Genomic DNA, 23,225 nt, shown 5'->3' with positions numbered 1-23,225 from the left:
GAATGGCAGATGAAGGTGATTGACTACATGGGCCTGGCAGAAATGACGAGCAGAATCCGAAACCAGGGAAGAGAAGCAGCGGAAGAAGAATGGAAAAAATTTAAGGACTATTTAAAGAAATATTACAAAATTAATGAAAGTTAAAATGATGTTGGACTAGAAAATAAATGGTTACTATTAGTAATGGATAAGATAAGGAGAATAAGGAAGATTAAACTAAAATTAAAATAAGGGAAGATTTGCTGAATAAATGATTAGAAATTAGAATACAGAAAAGGGAGGCATGAGGAAGTCGGAGAAGTAAGGTATAAGAAAATAAGATCTGAAATTGTACTTGTTTTTGTTTTCGTTTGTTTGTTTGGTATGTTTATTGTACTGTATTGTTATGTTTTTGTTCTTATAAAAAAATTCTTTAATAAAAAATTATATATATAAAAAAAAGAAAATGTATAATCTTATTACTAAAGATTCTTCTGTTCTAGCAGACTTTTGTTGTATGAGGAAGATAATGGCTTTTAAACTTGATTTTTAACTGCTGATCTTGTTTACTTGGTTTGTTTGTTGTATGAAATTGTAATTTTAAATGTTGTACGCCACTGCTTTGAATTGTGTTCTTGCACCAGAAAGGTTGGATGTAGATAGTTTAACTTATAAATAAAACCCCTTTTTTCTTGAAAATCCGTTTTGTCAGTAACCAAAGAAGTGGCAGGTTGATGCATCCTCAGTGTAACTACAGATGCTTAATTAAGCTGATAGTGGAATTGTAGAGTTGGAAGGGACCCCAAGATCTGCTCCTTAAGAACCCTCAAGGTGGTAAAGGAGTAGATTCCTCCTCCCCAACATACTGATCACTCTGCTGCGGAGGTGACTAACTTGTGCCCCTCAGTGGACTCTCAATTCCCATCACCGCAGCCAGCATGGCTAATAGTTGGGGATGATGGGAGCTGTAGTCCCAAGAACATCTGGAGGGCCACAGCTTAGCCACACCTGCCACACACACACACACAGTCTTGGGGCTGCCGCCCCTGTTTGCATTGCTCACCAAGCCTCACGGCCTCCTCCCCTTACACCTCAGCCAGATCTCCATCCCCTCACAACTCCTTCAAGTCCCCCATATCCTCAAGACTTCCCCTGTGTCCCTCCATCCCTGTTTGAGTCAGACCTTGGCTGCTGTTTAAAACCACTCCTTTAAAACCTGCCTCTTTTATTGCTCCGCTCCCCTGCCATGACTTCCTCAAATATTGCAATGAGATGCAAGAAGTCCTCCATTGGGGCTTGTGCAATGGCAGCCTTACAGTTTTGTGTCTATAGGAGGTTTATGTAAAATTCGTTCATTCATTATCTTTTTATATATATATACCGTATTTTTCGCACCATAGGACGCACTTTTTCCCTCCTAAAAAGCAAGGGGAAATGTGTGTGCGTCCTATGGAGCGAATGCAGGGGGAGGCAGGCGGGAAAAGCCCCCAAGAGCCGCACACAAGCTCCGTGCGCTCTTGCGGGCTTTTCCACAGGAGGGAGAAGGGACTGAATGGCCGCATCAGTCCCTTCTCCCACCTCCCAGGTAAGCCAGAAGAAGCCGTGCTGCCCTTTTAAAGTGCGCGCGGCTTCTGCCGGTTTTGCGGGAGGTGGGGGAACTCCCCCACCTCCCAGAAAAGCCAGGAGAAGCCGCGATCTCTTTAAAGGAGTTGCGCGGCTTCTGCGGGCTTTTGCGAGAGGTGAGGGAATCCCCCCACCTCCCAGGTAAGCCAGAAGAAGCCGTGCTGCCCTTTTAAAGTGCGCGCGGCTTCTGCCGGTTTTGTGGGAGGTGGGGGAATCCCCCCACCTCCCAGGAAAGCCCTGCGCAGCGTCTCCCGGCAAGGAGAGGCTGCACGGGGCTATGGATTCTTTAGCCCCACGCAGCCTCTCCCGGGAGGGGGAGGCTGCGTGGGGCTAAAGGGGAAGCCAAAACAGCGAGCGGGATCCATCCCGCCCCCTGCCTTGGCTTGCTCCATAGCTGCGTGCAACCCCTCCGGCAAGGAGAGGCTGCACGGGGCTATGGATTCTTTAGCCCCACGCAGCCTCTCCCGGGAGGGGGAGGCTGCGTGGGGCTAAAGGGGAAGCCAAAACAGCGAGCGGGATCCATCCCGCCCCCTGCCTTGGCTTGCTCCATAGCTGCGCGCAACCCCTCCGGCAAGGAGAGGTTGTGCGCAGCCTGTACGCTGCTCTTTGGGGCTGGGGGGAAAATATTTTTTTCTTGATTTCCCCCCCTAAAAACTGGGTGCGCCCTATGGTCCAGTGCGCCCTATGGTGCGAAAAATACGGTATATATGTCGGAAGAGAGAGGAAAAAAATTATACAGTACGGCGTTTGAAGGAGACTGTTGAGGTTATGGGTGTATGCAGAAGTCTTTACAGTAAAAAAAACCCAAACAAACAACAATAAGCAGTAAGACCAGCAGCTAAAAAGAAAAAAAAATGACCCATTTATATTGATACAAATGGAGATTTTGAAGCCAGGCCAGGCCCAAGTTGCCATTTAGGGCTTTAAAGGTTAAAATCAGTCTCTGGAATTGAGCCCAGAAACTAATTTGCAGTCAGTGTAATTTATGCTCAGTTTGAGGAAGGAGATTTATTAGAGTTTATTGGAAGTATATGTTAGCACGTTTTGGAGTAATGAGGATCACTGTAAGGGTAGATTACGTCAGAGATGGGGAACCCTTGGTCCTTAAGATGTTGGACTCAAACTCCCATTTGCCCCTGCCAACATGGTCAGGCGAGGGATAGTTTGAGTTGTGTTAGACCGTAACTAAATACGGTTAGCCTTGTAATATTTTTCAGTGACTTTTTATGCTTTTGTAAACTCAAAACTCTTTGGCATATAACATTGTAAGTGCCTTTTAAAAATCATAGCTGAGCTTCTGATAGTTCTTGGATTGTTTTCTGAACGAATGCTTCAGAGCATTATGATCCGTAATTAGCTGTTCTGATAGGTCGGCCTGTTAGTACTGCAGCAAAGGTTCATCAAAATTATTGATGAAATTATTTAATTATAGTTGCAGAAAGAATTAATAGCATGTAATGGTGTACTTGCATTAGTGTCCCATCTTTTAAACGTTGATTTTTTCCAGCTTTTCTTGGGGCTCTTTCTGAGGCTTTTTCTCCCTCACCAGTTGTACTCACTGTAGAATTGGGAACAGAGTCTGGTCTGGCATACTTCCTCTCTCACTTTCCAACCCCATCTATTGTTTTACTTGACCTTGGGGGGGCAGCTGCACCCCCCCAACACCCATGTCTGGGAGGCAGCTATAGTTTCCCTCCCTTTCATGCTAGATTTTCATGAAATGCTATGATGGGATAAAAGCAGAATTGCCAACAGAGGGCAGTCTAGATCTATTGCAACAGATAGATCCATCTTTTTTTCCCAAAGCTTGATTTTTTGGGGGGAAGGTTTTTATTGACACCTGTCCACAACCTATGAAACTCCCAACTCTGTCATTTGTTCAAGGCTATTGGAATAGTAGAATGCAATATGCAAGTCCTTTGTTTCCTTTTCTGTTTTCAGAGCAGTGGGAAAAGTTCTGTCCTGGAAAGTCTGGTGGGAAGAGACCTGCTCCCACGAGGCACAGGGATTGTCACCCGGCGCCCCCTCATCCTGCAGCTGGTTAACGTTTCTGCAGAGGATCTTCGGAAAAAAACTGGAGACGAAAACGGTAAGGGCTGCTCATAATGGGATGCGATCCTTAAAAGGAAACTACTGTTCAGTTGCCGTTATACAGTCATGCCAAGTTAAGAAATAGCCAGCATTTTAATTTTAAAAGCCGCCGCCGCCTTTCCACGGCCTGCGTGTGTTTCACATTTTTCTCTCTTTTTATATCCTGAGGGCAAGGCACAGCTGCTTTGGATTTGTACCACCTGCACAACAAGGAAAGCTTGCTTGTGCCCTTGCCATTCTTGTGGGTGGTATTACTGTTACTCATAGCATTCAGCAATTTTAGAACTGAAGTTGTGTGTCTTCTATTTACAGCTGCCTCATTTTGGGGGTAGTGGGCTACATCGCAATTGCACTTAGCATTTTAATGGAATGCATAGGAAGTTGCCTTATACCGAGCCAGAACATTGGTCTGACTAGCTCAGTGTTGTCAACGCTGATTGGCTGCGGCTCTCCAAGGTTTCAGACAGGAGATGCTTCTAGTCCCACCTGGAGATGCTGGGGATCGAATTTAGGGCCTTAGCAGATGCTCTGCGACTGAGCTATACCCCTTTCCTATGCTAAAAGCATTTGACAGAGATTGCTTCAGTTCTCAACGCTGGAAGGTAGGGCAGTATTATAATGATGTGGAGAGAATAGGGGCTTGCCTAAGGCCGCCTGGTGCAGATGATAGCAGAAAGATGGTCCAAACTAGTTGGATGATTAGGAATAGATTTACACGTGTTTCTGAGTGCCATAAAAAATAGGAACTGAGAACCATTGCATTCACATCCACCCATAATTATTGCAGTGATTTTTTCACTCATCTTGGCCTAAATAATCATTTTGACGGGATACAATTATTCTTACAGTAACGGGATAATCTTCATTTGTTAGAGAGATTGCTTTATCTTTGGCTTAGAATAACTGGTGCCTGTTTCCTGTAATGGGCTGGAGAGCCCTCAGATGTTTTTAGGGCGGGAGATGGTGGGAAGAGAACTGTGTGCACTGCGCTGGGCTTCTTGGAGGAAAGGTAGGAGAGAACTGTAATAAGTAAATGGATTGCAGCTCTCACTTGTTGCTACTTTATTTATCAATGTGTATCCAGCCCTTCCTTCCAAAGCAGTCTGGGGTGGGACACACACAAGAGATAAATCAATCAAAACATCGAAAAACATCTCCAAAATAGATGCAGACTGGGAAAGATCTCTACATAAAAGTCTTGTTGGAAGATGCAGGCCTTCAGTGGGCATTGTAAAGGCAGCAGGAGGTGTTAAATAGAGGCCTGTCTAATATTTAAGGGGAACAAATCCCAAAAGATAGGTGCCACAACACTAAAGGCTTGATTCCTGTATTGTGCAAAATTTCCTGATAAGATGGTATCTGCAGGAGGCCCTCAGCAGTAGGCTGCAGTGAGCAACTGGGTATATAATGGGCAGGGTGATCTTCCTCTTCTAGCTGCTACACCATACCAGCTCATATGAAAACAAAAGAATTCTGAAGGAATAAAGAGACTTGGAGCCACTTGGAGTTTTTGTCAACCAGTTTCTTAAGCTGCATCAGAAGCTATTTGACCTGGAAAGGAGTGGTAGTGTCTTGTCTTAACAGGTTCAAAGCTTGTTGCTCTGGTGATGCCTCCTGCTTATTTAAAGGATATTGTCCATTTGCCTTTGAGATCACCAAAGCTTTCATCTTCCCTTGAATATCCATGATTTTAATTGAGGGAGGGGAAGAGATTGTGTGGAACCTTTTCTAATTATAGGAACAACAACTAAACCATTGACAATATGTTAAGATGATTAAGTGCTTTTTCCAGTTCCTGTTTCTGATTTAAATATCTTTAATGCTGCCATGTAATATTACATTCTGAAAATAATGACCTGAAATCTTTGCCAGCCTCTGTAAACTGCATGTAATAATTGTCATTGCTTGGAGGAGCCATTTTGCAGTGCATTGTTGGATTTGTGTATACCTGTAAATCTATTTGAGGCTTTGGAATAAATCTTAGCCTGCTTGCTGTATTTGTGCTGGATTAATTGAAAGGAGAATCCTCACAAATAATCCACTAACACCTGCCAGCTGATATGTTTTATATAGGTTTATAACACACACCCTACTTAAGCTGCCTCTAACAACAACTGGGATTTGGGGAATTATTTGTTTTGAAAGCATCACCTTCTTTGTTTGTGGAATCCCCCAAATTCCCTTGTCTTGGCACAATAAGAGTACAATGCAGTTGAATGAAATGGTTGGCTAAAATAAACCAGAATCTGTTGCATTTTTTCATGCTTTATAAATGCTCCTGTTCTCTTGGCTAGTTTGTGTCTTAAGCCACACCTTTGGCCCTTGGTATGAGGTTATAATAATATTTTCCTTTTCCACAAGTGAAGGAGAGTTTGGGACTTTCCGTATATCTTCCCCTTTCTATATGTTCTTTTTCATATCCTGTGCAAGCTTTTTCAGCAGGAAGGTTGACACTTCTGTGCTGTTGCCTTTATCTAGGAAATATATGAAACATTGCTTGTGTTTCTTATCCTAGTAGCATCAAACATCAGCTCATTTTCCGACTAGCTGCCCATTATACCTGTTGGTAGAAAACTGTATTTGAGAGATGCCAGAAAGTCAAAAGGGAGGATGCCTGCTGAATCTCTGCTGGAAGCATGTTTCACAGCATGGGACCAGTGACACTAAATGCTCGATTTCCAGTTGTGGCCAGCCAGGTCTCTGTAACTTGCAGCATTCCTTCAGATAACCTCCAGATGGCCCTTAAGGCATCCTAGACCCAAGTTGTTTAAGGCAAAATGACATCATAGAATCAAATGCACAGCCTGCCATGATGACACCGTGTCATTTCCTGTCACTGCTTCTTGTTGGCTCCCGGATTCAAAGGATGTGATAACCAGGAGCCTGGTCTTTGTGCTCATCTTTCTTTCGCTTGGTTTGGGTAGAGGAGATGGGAATAAGCAAGGGATTGTCTCTTCTGGTCTTCCAGGTCTATGCAATAAAAAGAGGGAGTATGCTTGTGTGGAGAGAATGGGCGTTATTTCTTTACTTATCCTTTCAACAAAGCCCAACTTCCATTCAAATGGTTTTCTTGAACCCATTCCACTGTTGCAATTTAATATCACCTATAACCCAAGAAGCCTTAACTTACCAATAACCCTTGTAACTATAGGCATATTAAAAAGCCATCCAAGTGCAGTTATAGTATTTAACAAATATATTAGTGTTTGTTTATGACTGTATTATGCAGTATACAAACTTAATGCGCTTACCTTAATGTAAGCACATTTTAAATGGATGTACACTTTGCTAACTCATTACTGTTAAATACCAAAAAGTTTATTTCACACTACTAAACCAAGAGGAAGCAGTTAGGTACCCTCTTGAAGCTCTTTTGCCAAATTGCCCTTGTACTTACTCCACCCCAGTTAAGCTTCACCAGTGCTATAACTAATGACTTTTGTTGAAGCTCCTGATTCAACCTCAACTGAAGGCAGCCCTGTTCAGGGAAGTTTTTAATGTTTGATGTTTTATTGTGCTTTTAATTCTGTTGGGAGCCACCCAGAGTGGCTGGGGAAACCCAGCCAGATGGGCGGGATATAAATAATAAATTATTATTATTATCTACTGACCTACTAAAGTGCAGATATCCCCCCCCTGTCCTGTCCTGGAATCTTTTTCTGTCTCTCCAGACATCAGAGCCAGGCATTCTTAACTGCCTCTCACTTCTCCTTCTCCCCTTATCTTTTCAGCCTAAGCCCAGTAATTTGCTTGCCTTTCAGGTCTTCTTTCTTCTTCTTTGATGCTCTCTGCTGCCTCCTCCTTCTGGCTGTCCAGCCCAAGTGCCAACCAGCCTGGACAGACCATCCCAACTAACTGCTGCTGACCAGTACCTGGCCATATATATGCTTCTTCTGTCCCCTCTAGTCCAGCCCCAGCCAATCACACTGCCTGACTAAATATTCTAAACCTGCAGCCACCACCCAGAACATACCTGTCTTCTATCACTTTGCATACTGAGAGTTCTGTCTCCAACCCCTCCTCAAGTGTCAGTTAAGGAGTCCCAGGGAAAGCTAAACCGACTTTCACCTGAACAGGCAGAAGGCTTCCCCCATCAGATGCATTGCAGTGTATAATATCACAATACAAATGCTAGCATGCACTACACACTACCCTTTAAAAGACAGTTTAAACAAGCAGGATTTCTTCAGAGCTCTCAAGGTTGCTTTTACAGTTCATGGGCCTTCATATCATTCCTGTTAGAATGCAATGCCCCTTACAGATAAGATTTTCCCAGGAAAGAGACAAGCCATACGGACTTCTGCATTCCATTCAAACCCACCGCATTTCCATTCTTCCTCAACCTCTGCTCTCAGGCAGTCTCACAGGAAGAAGTCCATATAAGTCCATAACTTATATGACTTCAGACTCCCCTGACCTCGGTGACGGAATATTCTGAGCATTGACTTTTGAAAGTTGTGATACCTTATACATCTTTTTAATAGTTTTAATGTTCTCATATGGCTAACACAGCAAGATGTATTTAAAAGGAGCTAGCCAAATAAGGGATAAATGTAACAAACAACACAGTAGTGTATCTTAATACAGTGGTACCTTGGGTTATATACGCTTCAGGTTACAGACTCCGCTAATCGCTAAGAAATATTACCTCGGGTTAAGAACTTTGCTTCAGGATGCAGTGGCGCGCAGAAGCAGTGGGAGGCCCCATTAGCTAAAGTGGTGCTTCAGGTTAAGAACAGTTTCAGGTTAAGAACGGACCTCTGGAACGAATTAAGTACATAACCAGAGGTACCACTGTACAGAGATGCAAATTATGAAGTACGGTAGTGATCGCTGATCTTGTGTTGCTGTAAATGCAGGCAGACCATAACTCCCTGATTCTTAGGGGGTCTTTTATTGTTGATGAGAAATGTGTAAGTTCGGGGAGAAAGTGGTAACAAGCCATTCTCTCTCTCTCCCCCCTCCCCCCATCAGCTTGGTGTAATTAATTAATTCATGCCCCTGCAACTCTGGACTCTCTGTAATGTCTGTGAATTTTGGCTTTGTTTGGGTCTAAAACAGCATAATAAAGAGTTTTTTCTTTTCTTTTCCCTCCTGCTAATCTTTCTGTGAAAGATTCTGGATGTGAAATGTCTAGCCTCATAAGTTTTTAAAGTGGCCTTTCACCTAAGAATTTCTTCTCATAGATAATTTTCTTTTTTCTGGCTGGGTGTGGGGGAGGAAGGAAGAACAAGTAGTTCTACAAGAAATTGATATTCTTGTCACTCCTTTTGGGTTCAAAACAAAAATGTCATTCTTAAGGAAATAAATTAGTTTGAAGATGAGAGAGGAGCATTAAATTTTGAACGTGACATTAAACGAAGTAGTGTCAAGGTACCCTTTCACTGAATTTAAACAACTCAGGCTGAATGCGGAGTGTAGAAATTGTTGTTTTACATAAACAATACAGTTTCTGAAAGGTAAAGTTACCAAGCTTTTTGGAAGAAAGCCTGAGATAAATAAAGTGATACTGGACAATCTTTTCCTATTCATAAGCCACATTTATAAATCCAAGGTAGTTCTTTCTTAGCAGAATGTATGAATGGTGGCCACAGTTCACAATTATGGACTGCAATAACAAACGTTGCCATACTTTTGCAGAATTTGTGGTGGTTTGTTTTGTTGTTTTTTGGCCAGAAACGTAGGTGGCCGAGAGAAATTTGATGTTAAAAAAAAAAAAGAGAGAAACTTGGGTGGCGAGGTTCACAATAAAGAAACAAATAGGCAGTTTTGTTTGCTGCAGTTGTGGGTTGTGCATCCTTAAGATCACTTTGGCTCAAGAACCTGGTTTGGATCAGCGTGCAAAACAGGGTGCGATGGGAAGCAGGATAGCATCTGCTCACCCACCAGATGGCAGCTGTTCCTCTCCTTATGCTAGTTGGGTATAAAGTTGTGCAGGACCTACTTGCAAAAAAAGAAGAAAAGAAAATAGAAAAAGTCCAGTGCAGCTAGTCCTGAACTGTGCTGGCAGTTTCAAGATTTTATGCAAACACCTCTGTGGTTCAGGCCTATGTATGATGACCTTCATTGCACTGAATATTGAATAGTGTATATGATATCCAGTATGTGAGTGTCTGGGTTTGGAGGCAATACACCTAAAACTAGTAACTAGCTTCTACACATGTTAAAGCCTTGCCCAAAATGAGCCACTGTGATGGTTTTTCATTTCCTGTAAGTGATGGTACCTTTCTAAACTACTCATCCTTGCTCATTTTTCCCTTCTAGCTTAGATAAAATCTATTTGGCAAATGGTGGTTCTTCACTTTGCAGTATTTTAGCTAATTAGAGGGAGTTACTGACAGCAGCAATTATGCACGGTTAGGATCACCTTGAAATAACATCTGCTGCTAAATTAAGACTGGTTTTCAGAATGTTACATTCTAACTGCATTAAACATGCATGCATTTCTCGTGTGGCACATATGTCTTAATGTATGTTGTGATTCCTGCAAGACTGATAACGTGCTATCACAGAGGGTCTGGAGGGAGGGGAAAATAACCAAACTTTTGATGCTGTTTCTTTTCAACTACAGACCCTGCAACTTGGAAACATGCAAGGCACCTTTCGAAAGGTTTCCTATTCACTTCTTTTCCTCCTACACAGAATCTGCATGCTTTTGTATTCTAGCCACATGCATACCATGCCACTTTTATTGCTGCCTGCTGTCCTTTATTTGCACATTTACACTCTGGCTGCTGTGCTGAATAGCTGTTGTTTTGCTGGGCCCGCTGGCTTAGTTTGCTGTTTCCTTCTTTCTGCCTCTGTGTCAAACTAGAATGTAATGTAGAAATCTTGACTTATTTTTTAAAAAAGAAAATTGTGATAAAGTGCTTTGTCATAATAACCATCACTGTTTTTTTTGTGTTTTTTTTTGTTACCAGATTGTACTTTTAAATCTGTGGTAGCAAGAAGTCTGTTGGGAATAGCAAAACAAACAGAGATGGATTTGAAATAAGTGCTTAAATAATAACAGGACGTGAAAGACTACATAGTGGCATAAATGCAGCCTGTGGCCCGCCAGATGTTGACTTCTGCCAGTCTTGGGCAGTGGGCAGAAATTCTGAGATTTAGAGTCCAACAACCACTGGAGGGCCATAACTTATCTGTCTCTTGTTTAATGCAATGGACCTCTCATCAAAGGGACCCAGAAGGACTTTTCTACTTGTTTTTAGTAAGGAATAAGAGGTCTGGTGGCTCTCCTGTCCTGCTTTCCCACTGGCTGTAGTAGCCACGGCTCTATGTCACAATCACTGGGGGCAGAGGTAGGGAGGAGAATGGTAGAAGAGGAGGAATTGTGTGCCTCTGTGTTCCTCCCAGTTCTCTTCCCTGCTGGTACAGAGATGCATGTTGCTGTAGTCTGCAGGTAAAGGGGTTCAGCACCTTGTGACCACATAGTAGAGAGTCCTTCCCACCTGCAACGGTGCCTTTCACTCGACAGTGATCCTGAAACAGGTCCTTGGCCTTGGAACCAACTTGCAGGCCATGACCAAAACCTGGCTGTCTCTCTAAGGTTAAATAACTTAAAAGTTGCATATCCAGAGTTGGAGACCTATCTTGCCAGTGTTCTTACCCTTAAATCAGATTGACCTGAGCATATACCATATTTTTTGCTGTATAGGACACACTTTTTCCCCTCCAAAAATTAAGGGGAAATGTGTGTGTGTCCTGTGGAGCAAATGCAGGCTCCTTGGTTTCAGCGATAGCAACGCGAAGCCTCCGAAGCGCAGAGGGAGCGCTCCCTCCACGCTCCGGAGGCTTCAGGGATAGCCACCTGAAGCCTTCGGAGCGCAGCACGAGTTTCCGCTGCGCTCCGCAGGCTTCAGGTTCCTTTCGCTGAAGCCAGGAGAGCAAGACTCCTGGCTTCAGCAGAGAGGGAGAGCTGCGCAGCGCCCCTCCAGCCAAGTGGGAGGAGAAATGGAAGGGGCTCCGTTTCTCCTGCCACTTCGCTAAAGGGGCGCTGAGCAGAGAGGGGGAGAATTTTTTGTTCTTGTTCTCCCCCTCTAAAGCAAGGTGTGTCCTATGGAGCAAAAAATATGGTAATACAATGTATGTTGCTGGTAGCCGCAACTAGAATGTGTCTCTAGAGGACACATGTGCAATGCACTTTCTTTCCTGAAAGAGATGTCCTCAAACAAGCAATGGTGAGACCTGCTACCTTAAGATTCTAGGAAGTGAAGTATCATAGGAAGCCAAGGGTAAGTTAGCATAGTGGGCAAAATTAGACATACTAGTTGATTTGAAAGGTGTGAAGTCCTCCGGTTTATGAACCGGACCTTCATAGATATCTAGTTTTTGTTTTCACAGTTTTCTTTTTTGAATGTTTGTCTCTTTTCATTTCACCTTTTCTCCCCAGGAAAGCTTATACAAAAGCTTCATTTTGCACATGTTGAAGGAAATTGCCAAAAATTTAAGATGTTTTGGTGTATGTGATATGAACAGAACATACCGGACAACAAATTAGTGTCGCCGTCGCCCCCCCACTCTACCACCAAATGTCTTGTATGACTAAGTGGCCCCACTTAAGCTACAGTTAGTCATGGCTAAAGCCCCATTTAAAACCATTTATTCTTATTGGAGTCTGATAAGATAGGGGCCATTGCAGATAATGGCATGTTGTACTTGTACGCCACATACACACTTGTTCAATCACTCTTATCACCACGTGTGGGACTCTGGTCAACAAAGTGATAGTAATATATGATAAGGAGTATATGTTAGGCCCCAGTTTTTATCTTATTAGTATAAGAATTATAAACAGAAATGAAGACCGTAGTAAATATTGAGGCATTTGATTTCTGGCGAATTGACACTAGATTAGGGCTGCCATATGTCTGGATTTTCCAAGATATTACCAAGATTTCAAAGGCGGAATTGATGTCCGGGGGGATTTCTGAAAGGTGTCTAAGATCCAGGACAAAGTGCCAAGTCAGTCGTAAAATGTGGTTTTTTGGCATTTTTGTAAAAAAATAAAATCTCAATAATTTTTGGGGTTTTCCAAAAGAAGCTCCACAACTTTCGGGGTGTCCTGGTTTTTCCTTTTTGAAATATGGCAACCCTACGCTAGGTCCATTTGACTAATGCTCCTTAAATGCTTGGGGTTTTTGTTTTCCATCACAAAGGTTGAGCATAGACAAACTCAATGGAGAAAATGGACTTGAAGCTGAAAAAGTTGGTTGTGTTGCTCCACTTCTTCTCTCATGCCATGACTGTCTCTTTCCAGGGGTTGATGCTGAAGAATGGGGAAAGTTTCTGCACACCAAAAACAAGGTACATATTCTTGATTGTAAAGCCACAAAAGCACATAGGGATTTTGGTGTGTGCGTACATATGTGGCAGGGGGGGATATGCTGAGGAAAATGCACTCTGGTGGGCCCCCTCTTCCATTGGTGGGTTTAGCTGGCATTAGTGGCAGGCAGCAACAGTATTGCATGGCTGAAGGGTGCAGTTTTAATTTCCTACAATGTCCCAGAGTGGTACTGTGTCACAAGCATTATGGGAAATAAAAATGGCAGCTTGATGTGGCCTCCTGGTATTGCTCAAAGGAGAAATAAATAAATAAACGGAGTTTGGGTCAGGCATCAGTGGTGGGTCCTGTCAGGGGGCTAGGACCCTGGCAGCTGCCTGAGGATGTTGGGTGCTGATGTTGAGGGTTTTTTCCCTTTTCCTTTTTAAAACTTCAGCTCTACTCAGACTTCGATGAAATTAGGCAAGAAATAGAAAGCGAAACAGAAAGGATTTCCGGAAATAATAAGGTGAGTGACTATGGTTGGCTCATCTTTTAAAAGAAGTAATTTCAACACAGAAACCACAGTTGGGAAACAATGATGTACATTCTTCAGATTGGAATTATTTTGATGCAGGATCTGGAGCCCACAATTGAGAAACAGTCATGCTATTGCTTTCTTAAGCCAAGTCACTTTTATCTAATTTCTATGTTCCCAAAGAGGCAGAATCTACTACTGACCTTGCTCATAATCTCCAAGGATACAGCTTCTGTCAATCTTCCCTGGTGGCTTTGCATTATTGTCCTAAGAGCATTGGCTTGTTCTGTGAACCAAGAGGAGCTAACTTGAGGCCCTCCAGATGTTGCTGATCTACAATACCCATCATCCCTGACCCAGTGGGAGCCGTAGTTCAGCAACATCTGGAGGGCCAGATGTTAGCGGCCCATGAATGTTGTATTCCATACAAAAATCAGGCACATTTAGGGACAAATAGCCGAAGCATGTAGACCAAGCAAAATTTCAGACATGGACACCTGAACTGAGCAATATGCTAGATTATAAAGACAGGCACCCAAATTACAAAAACAACCTAGATTCAAAGGCTAATTTAGGTTCAGTGATGTCTTGTTTTCTGAAGGTTACAGTTAAGCATGTTGTGGAGAAATTATTCTTTGTTCCTTTTTCCATGGCTTTCTAGGGGATCAGCCCTGAACCAATTCATCTAAAGATTTTTTCCCCTAATGTTGTCAATCTGACTCTTGTAGATTTGCCAGGAATGACAAAGGTAAGAAGGTTTTTGTTGTTGTTGCTGTAGAGTTAACTGAAAGTTCTATGTTGTTGGGTTGGGTTTTTTTTTTTGTTTTTTTTGCCAAGTGTGAAATGTATGTGAGAGATCAATTAATACCTTGTAGCAGACATTTAAAAATGTTTCTTGCCAAGATCTCTAGTTATCTCCCTTCCTTCTCCACACTATGCCCAGCAAACCCTACCATAACACTCTGCAATGGGCTCTCTCAGGTCCCTTTGCCTTCCTCCTTTGTTGTCCCTTGGCTGCCTCATCTTAACTACAGCATCACAAGGCCTTTCTGGAATTATGAGAGTCAGTCAGCTACCTTTCTCTCCATATAATTCTCATGTTTTGGGGTTTCCTTCCTGGCTTTCTCTCCTCTTCCTAGGAGTGGCCTTTAGATGTTGTGCGTTAGGAGACCTGCCTGCATATGCATCGCTCTCAGTAGATGTGGTTAACAGAAGGAAGGTCCACTTTCTTCTTCTTCTCCTCACACAGGTGCCTGTAGGTGATCAACCAAAGGATATTGAACTTCAGATCCGAGAACTAATCCTGAGATTCATTAGTAACCCAAATTCAATTATTCTGGCAGTCACTGCTGCCAACACGGACATGGCCACTTCTGAGGCCCTCAAAATAGCACGGGAAGTGGATCCAGATGGTAAGTGGAGGGGGGAAACCAGGTTTCAGCATGTCTGCTTTTTCTCTTTCTAGGAAACACACTTGTACAACACAGTCGATGATGAAACTCAGGGATGGGGAACCTTTGGCCTTCCAGGTACTGTTTGGCTCCAGCTCCCATCATCCCTGACTATTGGCCATGCTGGCTGGGATGGGAGCTGGAGTTCAATATCTGGAGGACCACAGTTCCACCATCCCTGTAACTGTTACCCCTTAATTTACTGTATCTCCTGCCTGTTCTTACAAATGCATTTGAAGAAGGGGTAGTTTGCAATTGTAATTTGTTCAATTGAAATGGCAAGATGCTTTCAAAGAGTTTCCCGGTTGAAGTGCTTTCAGGCTCTCAAAGTGAAGTCAGGTCCATTAATTTCAGTGGGTCTACCCTGAGTAAGACTAAAAATAGATACAACTCTCCATACATAGACCAACCATGGGCTCCCAGAGAAGACCTTTCAGGCACCTTGGTCCTTTCTGGTTCTTTTTGCTGCTGCCCCATGCTGAGCTAAGCCAAAGTTTGGCTCATCTAAAGCTGGGTTCCTTGCTAGCCTTTGTCATGGATGTGTTTGCAGCCATGAGCTCCTCTGGCAGAAACTGCAAGCCAGCCATAGTCATAGCACAAACTCGCAGTTAATCTGAGAATGAGTAAATGAGTAATGGTGAATTTCTCTTCTCCTGCATAGCCGTGTTCACTGGTGCCTTTCCACATTTCCTTTTGTTTTTACTTTGGGTAATAATAATAATAATAATAATAATTTATTATTTGTACCCCGCCCATCTGGCTGGGTTTCCCCAGCCACTCTGGGCGGCTTCCATAGAAACCAAAAATACACTAAAATATCACAGATTAAAAACTTCCCTGAACAGGGCTGCCTTAAGATGCCTTCTGAATGTCAGGTAGTTATTTATCGCTTTGACATCTGATGGGAGGGCGTTCCACAGGGCAGGCGCCACTACCGAGAAGGCCCTCTGCCTGGTTCCCTGTAGCTTTGCTTCTCGCAATGAGGGAACCGCCAGAAGGCCCTCGGCGCTGGACCTCAGCATCCGGGCAGAACGATGGGGGTGGAGACGCTCCTTCAGGTATACTGGGCCGAGGCCGTTTAGGGCTTTAAAGGTCAACACCAGCACTTTGAATTGTGCTCGGAAACGTACTGGGAGCCAATGTAGGTCTTTCAAGACCGGTGTTATATGGTCTCGGCGGCCGCCCCCAGTCACAAGTCTAGCTGCCGCATTCTGGATTAGTTGTAGTTTCCGAGTCACCTTCAAAGGTAGCCCCACGTAGAGCGCATTGCAGTAGTCCAAGCGGGAGATAACCAGAGCATGCACCACTCTGGCGAGACAGTCCGCGGGCAGGTAGGGTCTCAGCCTGCGTACCAGGTGGAGTTGGTAGACAGCTGCCCTGGACACAGAATTGACCTGCGCCTCCATGGACAGCTGTGAGTCCAAAATGACTCCCAGGCTGCGCACCTGGTCCTTCAGGGGCACAGTTACCCCATTCAGGACCAGGGAGTCCTCCACACCAGCCCGCCCCCTGTCCCCCAAAAACAGTACTTCTGTCTTGTCAGGATTCAACCTCAATCCATTAGCCGCCATCCATCCTCCAACTGCCTCCAGGCACTCACACAGGACCTTCACCGCCTTCACTGGTTCTGATTTGAAAGAGAGGTAGAGCTGGGTATCATCTGCATATTGATGGACACCCAGTCCAAACCCCCTGATGATCTCTCCCAGTGGCTTCATATAGATGTTAAAAAGCATGGGGGAGAGGACGGAACCCTGAGGCACCCCGCAAGTGAGGGCCCAGGGGTCTGAACACTCATCCCCCACCACCACTTTCTGAACACGGCCCAGGAGGAAGGAGCGAAACCACTGCATAACAGTGCCCCCAGCTCCCAGCCCCTCTAGACGGTCCAGAAGGATGTTATGGTCGATTGTATCAAAGGCCGCTGAGAGATCCAGCAGAACCAGGAAACAACTCTCACCTTTGTCCCTAGCTCGCCGGAGATCATCAACCAGCGCGACCAAGGCAGTTTCAGTCCCATGATGAGGCCTGAATCCTGATTGGAAGGGATCCAAATGGTCCGCATCCTCCAGGCGTGCCTGGAGTTGTTCAGCAACCACGCGCTCAATCACCTTGCCCAAGAATGGAAGATTTGAGACTGGGCGATAGTTGGCCATACTGGCCGGGTCTAAAGATGGTTTTTTAAGAAGCGGTTTAATGACCGCTTCTTTCAGCGGATCTGGGAATGTTCCCTCACAGAGGGAAGCATTCACCACCCCGCAGAGCCCATCGCCCAGCCCTTCCCGGCTTGCTTTTATTAGCCAGGATGGGCAAGGATCAAGGAGACAGGTGGTTGGTTTCACGCGTCCAAGCAGCCTGTCCACATCCTCGGGGGTAACGGATTGAAATTGATTCCATGCAACTTGACCAGACAGAGCTCTAGCACTCTCCCGCCCCAGCCCTGCTCCCACGGTGGTGTCTAGCTCCTTCCGAATATGAGTGATTTTATCTGCAAAAAACTTTGCAAAATTGTTGCAGGAGATCTTGGGGTCTTTACAAGGCCCCGGTGGTAAAGGTGGTTCCGTTAAATTGCGAACCACCTGAAAGAGTCTCCTGCTACTATTTTCTGCAGATGCAATAGAGGCGGTGAAGAAAGTCTTCTTCGCCGTCGCTATCGCCACTTGGTAGGCTCGAAGTTGAGCTCTAACCTGTGTCCGGTCAGATTCGGAGTGAGTTTTTTGCCACCGACGCTCTAGCCGTCTCAGCGATTGTTTCATCGCCCTCAGCTCCGAAGAAAACCACGGGGCTGTCCGGGCTCCATGCAATCGGAGAGGGCGCTTCGGAGCCAGACAGTCGATAGCCCTGGTTAACTCCGCATTCCAGCGGGCCACCAGGGAATCAGCTGAAAGGCCATCAACATGGGATAAAGCATCCCCTACCACTCTCTGGAAACCATCTGGATCCATTAAGTGGCGGGGGCGGACCATCCGAATTGGTCCCACCTCCCTGCAGAGGGGAAGGGTCGCGGAGAAGTCCAGTTGCACCAGGAAGTGATCTGACCATGGCACTTCTTTTGTTTCACTTTTACTTAGTGTCAGATCACCCACGTCACTAGAGGTGAACACCAGGTCTAAGGCATGTCCATGACTATGAGTTGGGCCAAACTTATTCAGGGACAGCCCCATGGAGGCCATGCTTTCCACGAAGTCCCGAGCGGCCCCTTGTAAGGTCGTGTCGGCATGGATGTTAAAATCCCCTAGGACAACCAAACTAGGTGTCTCCAGGAGAAAATCCGCCACGACCTGAAGCAGCTCAGACAGGGAATCCTTGGTGCAGCTGTTTCCTAGGCTTGACAAAGTTAACCCATGACCAGCTTAATGTAAAATGACAGTTTTCCTGCCGCTCTGTTAGGGCGGCGCACCCTTGCTGTGATCACAAAGCTGGATCTCATGGATGCTGGCACTGACGCTATGGACGTACTTATGGGAAGAGTGATCCCTGTTAAACTCGGCATCATTGGCGTGGTGAATAGGTGAGTAGCATCAGAATGTGGTCCTTCCGTTACAAAGCAGTGCTTTGCATTCCCGTGTTTTTGTGCCCTGTGGGGAGAGGGTTGAGGCCAATGCAATTACTGGGCTCTTTGGTTCTCAAATCATTCTTGGATGTTTCTAAGACTAGTATGATGGGAAGGCCTAGGAGAATTGTGGCCTCCTACACTAGTAGTTGCAGGGGGTAAAACTGGAAAAGGCCTAGTGTTGGGGCCCTGCACCACCTCAGTATCCATGCAACTTTTGCATTGGTAGCAGTAACATGCTTAGTGTATTGGTCGTAGCTCACTGTCCAAAATCTTATTGTTGCTTGGCCAAGTTTGAGGTGTTACTATTAGTATATAAAGTGCTTAAAAGCTTCGGACCAGTTTATTTGAGGGGTTACCTTACTCCACTTTGCCCATTTGACCGCTTTGATCTGCAGTACAAGCGCCAACATAGCATTGTAAGAAATGTATCTTCTAAGGTGATAATCACCCACACTTTGGAACTGCCTGCCTATTGAAATCGTTCACAGATGCCTTTGCAGTGCTCTTTTCAACGACTGTTTTGTTCAGGCATTCCTATCTAGACATGTAGCAGCTGACATGGGCTTTGATCTTGTTTTTTAACAATTGGTTTCAATTACACTTTGGTTTTTAAAGTTTTAACTTGGTCTTTTGTTGATAATTTCAGTGTTTTATTTTTGTGTAAATTTCTTAGAGGTTTTTTTTGGTTTTTTGCAAGTGACCAGTTTATAAATTTTGTTAGATAAATAAATCTGATGCCAACTGATTTAGGATAGCATCATGGCATAATGTCACTGTTCCTTCTAAGCCAGAAGAACATGTTAACCAGATTTTGGCAACAGGAAAAGAAAATGAAATGGTATCTAAATTAAAGGAAACATGATTAATTTTCTGTCTCATTTTTAGGAGTCAGTTAGATATTAACAATAAGAAGAGTGTTGCTGATTCAATTCGTGATGAGTATGGTTTTCTCCAGAAGAAGTATCCCTCTCTAGCCAACCGGAATGGAACAAAGTACCTTGCTAGGACACTCAATAGGTACAAGGAGCTGCTTTGATCCTAGTTTAGATTTTTCTCCAGTTGGAATTGTTTTGACTTGTTCTGGCCCATCCCGGTTGTGTACAGCTTTTTTTGCACTTGGCTGGTGAAGCCGGTATTTAAGGGACGAGTGACTGATAACATCCTGATATTTTCAGTTCTTTTGCAGTTTTGAGTCTTGCATGTGGAGGCCATGAATGGAAAGCTGGCAGTTATTTGGGAGGGATTGGATGATTTGGTGTGCATGGCCAATTTCATGTGATTCTTCCCTGTGCTCTTTCAGGATGCCAAATGTAGAATGGATGAGTGACTGTTTTCATTGAGAGGGAAGTATGGGGTTGAGTTATATGTTAAACCTCAGACTTGGGGTTGAATCCAACCAAGTCATTGCATGAGTGCAATGGCTTCTGCAAACAAAAAGGAACTCTCCATCCCGTGCCACCCTCATCCCCCCACCCCCAGATCTGCTCCAGAGTGTTGGGAGAACCCCCAGAGCAGATTTCGGGAGGGTGCTGGAGGTGGGATGTGGCGTGGGGAGTTCCATTGAGCTCATGGAAATTGTTTCACTTTTGCAATAACTTAGTTACACACAACCTTTTGTTTACAGTACTGAATTTTGGATTGTGCTCTACATCATACTGGCAGTATGTGGTGTACAAAGTACTATATTTTAAGGTAATTGCCACTGCTAACTTTACAGCAGTGGTACACCTGTAAGATAAATTTTGCCTCCCTTATTGTCTTTGAACCACATCATTTGTGGTTGTTGTCTGAAGAAGATCTTTAACTGATACATTTTTTAGTCTGCGAAAGATTGCGGATAGGATTAGAAGATGAAGTTTTATCTGCGTACACATGCTTTATTAATTACTGCTTATGTCTTGAAGAATAAGAGAGAGAGAAAGTGATGAACAGTTAAAATCTCCTGAGGTTGTTGGTAGTGCTGGTTCCATTTGCCCTAAACCACACCTCACTTCAACCTGACATCCACAGACAGCTCATATTAGGTTCTTGGGGGAGCTGATTTAAATTTGGAAAGAGGGTGCTGGTTAAATACCTTCTCGCAAACTGCTGCTTTCCCTATGCTCAGTGAGCCAGATGAGCTGAAAACAAACACATGCAGAAGGTCACCATCCCAGGTCTCCAAAATAAAGTTGAGTTTGGCCCTAAGTGAAATAAAAAATTATTTAACAATGGAAACTTTGATTTATAATGAGTCATTGGTCCAATTAGCTCAGTATTGTCTACACTGATTGGCAGTGTTTCTCCAGTGTTTCATTCAGACTGGGTACATTCCCAGTTCTACCTAGACCCACTTGCTTAAAAGAAAATGATGGTTGCTTAATAACTGAAATGTGCTCATGAAAAACTGAGTGGATTATATGTTTTGAGCAGTTTTCCTTAAAGTGTTGCATTTTCAAATTCTGTTTTTAGGTTGCTTATGCATCACATCAGGGATTGCTTGCCAGAACTGAAAACCAGAATCAATGTTCTAGCTGCTCAGTATCAGTCTCTGCTGAACGGCTACGGGGAGCCTGTAGATGACAAGAGTGCCACATTACTGCAGCTGATTACCAAATTTGCCACCGAATATTGCAACACCATTGAAGGGACAGCAAAGTACATCGAGACTTCAGAACTGTAAGCACAACTTCTAATTTAGTGTGAAGTTGACATGGATGGCGGTTTGTTTAGAAACATTGCAATTAAACTTCAACATGAAATTTGCTACATTTTTATGAATCCAGTGAGCTCAAGTATAGGCAATTTTATTTGGCTTCCCTATTTTCCTCCCTGTTGTCTCAGTGACTGTTTTTTCATTCTCCAGGTGCGGTGGAGCTAGGATTTGCTACATTTTCCATGAAACCTTTGGGCGTACCTTAGAATCTGTTGATCCACTAGGTGGCCTTAACACCATCGACATATTGACAGCCATTAGAAATGCTACTGTAGGTATTATCCTTCTTTAACTTCCTGTATAAGATGCAGTATCACTTTGCTGACCTGCACTCTCTATGCACTGGGTGGAGTTTCAGTGCTTGTAGAGCATACAGCTTAGTGCTGCCTTGGGAAAGGGCACAGCACCCTGGGGAATCTAAATTATCACAACGGAATAAAAATGAATCTGTTTCCTTTTGTCTTGTCTAGGGTCCCCGTCCGGCCCTGTTTGTGCCTGAAGTTTCATTTGAGCTCCTAGTAAAGAGGCAAATCAAACGATTGGAAGAGCCCAGCTTGCGTTGTGTGGAGCTTGTTCACGAGGAAATGCAGAGGATTATCCAGCATTGTAGCAATTACAGTACACAGGTAAAAGAAGGAGCTAATTTGCAAAAGTGTGTGTCTCACAGAATGTGAAAATATCCCAGAAGAAACATACGATGATGATGATTTATATGGGTGGCATATAAATAATTTTATTATTTACATACAGCCCATTTGACTGGGTTGCCCCAGCTACTTTGGGCAGCTTGCAGCAAAATACAAAATCAACATAAAACATTAAAAACTTCCTTATACAGGGCTGCCTTCAGACGTTTTCTAAAAGCCATAGTTGTTTATCTGTTTGGCATCTGATGGGAGGGTGTTCCACTAGGATGCATTATTTGGACAGTGCCTTTTGAGAGAACTCTTCTGCTTGGAAGATGGAGTTGTTTTTAAACTAAAAACTGCCAGAGTACTAATGTGGACTCACCTAGGGTTGTGTGTATACATATGCATTCTTGTATTATATTGGGGTGGGCAAGTGAATGTGGTCCCCCAGGCTTCTCTGTGCAGCACAAGCCACACCTCTCACTTGCCCTGCCATGCAGCCTCATCTAATGAACGTTTCCTTGAACTGTGATCATGTGAACTTGGTTTGTGTGATCTATGATTAATTCAGTTAGATAGTTTGTTGCTTTTCAGAAGTCAAACTCTTTCGTTGTTTTGTTTGTATTCAGGAATTGTTGCGTTTTCCGAAGCTCCACGATGCCATCGTTGAGGTTGTGACTAGTCTTTTGCGTCGAAGGCTACCAGTTACAAATGAAATGGTAATCTATTGTGTAGCTTGCTGTGTGCAGTGGCACGTTCCCTTTAATGGAGAGTATTGGTGAAAATTCTGTATTCCACTGTGGGCCTAGTTAGACTGATGTGTAAAGAATAATTCTGGGGTTTAGAATAATAGATTTGCAGCTGAATACTCCTCATTGCTAAGTTGTAAGCTCCCCTCTGGTCTTAATTTTAATTTATTTTTTCCTACTTCTATTGGTCCCTTGCTGTGCATGGGGACAAAAGGGGGATTTGTCTGTGTCCCAAGAAGTTGCAAAAACGTGTTGTTTTTTTTACTGGCTGCTCTCAGAGGTATCCTGCTGTGAAACTGTGATGCCAAAAGGTTTTTTTGTGGTTCCTCAAAATGTATCCATTTAAAAACAGTGTTGGGTTTTTTTTGTTTAACCTGACTGTTCCATGGGTCTCCTGCCAAAAGGTTTTTGTGATCTCCTGCAAAGATGATTTCCATTGTAGGAAAAATGGCCACTCCCACTTTTAAAGTTTGGCCACACCCAGCTTGACATGTGACCTCCAGAGGGCCAGAAAAAGACTAGCCATCGCTGATGTGATACATTAAGGCAGTAACTTCAGGAGACACATGGTTAAATGCAATCACCAACCTGCTACCTTCCAGAGGTTTGTGTCTGCAACTCTCATCAACCCTTGCCAGCATGACATGATAGG

The 23,225-nt window shown here is 43.9% G+C and overlaps 1 protein-coding gene across 4 annotated transcripts in view; it reads left to right on the top strand.

Moving 5' to 3' along the window:
* DNM1L (dynamin 1 like) overlaps positions 1 to 23,225 on the top strand; it is a 39,049-nt gene that overhangs the window by 7,193 nt on the left and 8,631 nt on the right. For 2 of the 4 annotated variants that reach the window (XM_053404774.1, XM_053404776.1), the window contains exons 2-13: positions 3,544 to 3,691; positions 10,265 to 10,303; positions 12,953 to 12,999; positions 13,413 to 13,484; positions 14,155 to 14,241; positions 14,743 to 14,905; positions 18,335 to 18,455; positions 19,386 to 19,517; positions 20,952 to 21,158; positions 21,346 to 21,466; positions 21,666 to 21,821; positions 22,454 to 22,543. In XM_053404774.1, the coding sequence (XP_053260749.1) occupies positions 3,544 to 3,691; positions 10,265 to 10,303; positions 12,953 to 12,999; positions 13,413 to 13,484; positions 14,155 to 14,241; positions 14,743 to 14,905; positions 18,335 to 18,455; positions 19,386 to 19,517; positions 20,952 to 21,158; positions 21,346 to 21,466; positions 21,666 to 21,821; positions 22,454 to 22,543 (1,383 nt within the window). The remainder of the gene's footprint in view (positions 1 to 3,543; positions 3,692 to 10,264; positions 10,304 to 12,952; positions 13,000 to 13,412; positions 13,485 to 14,154; positions 14,242 to 14,742; positions 14,906 to 18,334; positions 18,456 to 19,385; positions 19,518 to 20,951; positions 21,159 to 21,345; positions 21,467 to 21,665; positions 21,822 to 22,453; positions 22,544 to 23,225) is intronic. The other 2 variants (XM_053404777.1, XM_053404775.1) reach the window with 1 other exon arrangement.

The sequence above is a fragment of the Podarcis raffonei genome, chromosome 10, assembly GCF_027172205.1.
Source record: "Podarcis raffonei isolate rPodRaf1 chromosome 10, rPodRaf1.pri, whole genome shotgun sequence".
Classification (NCBI taxonomy): Eukaryota; Metazoa; Chordata; class Lepidosauria; order Squamata; family Lacertidae; genus Podarcis; species Podarcis raffonei.
This window is presented reverse-complemented; position numbering and strand designations above follow the sequence as displayed.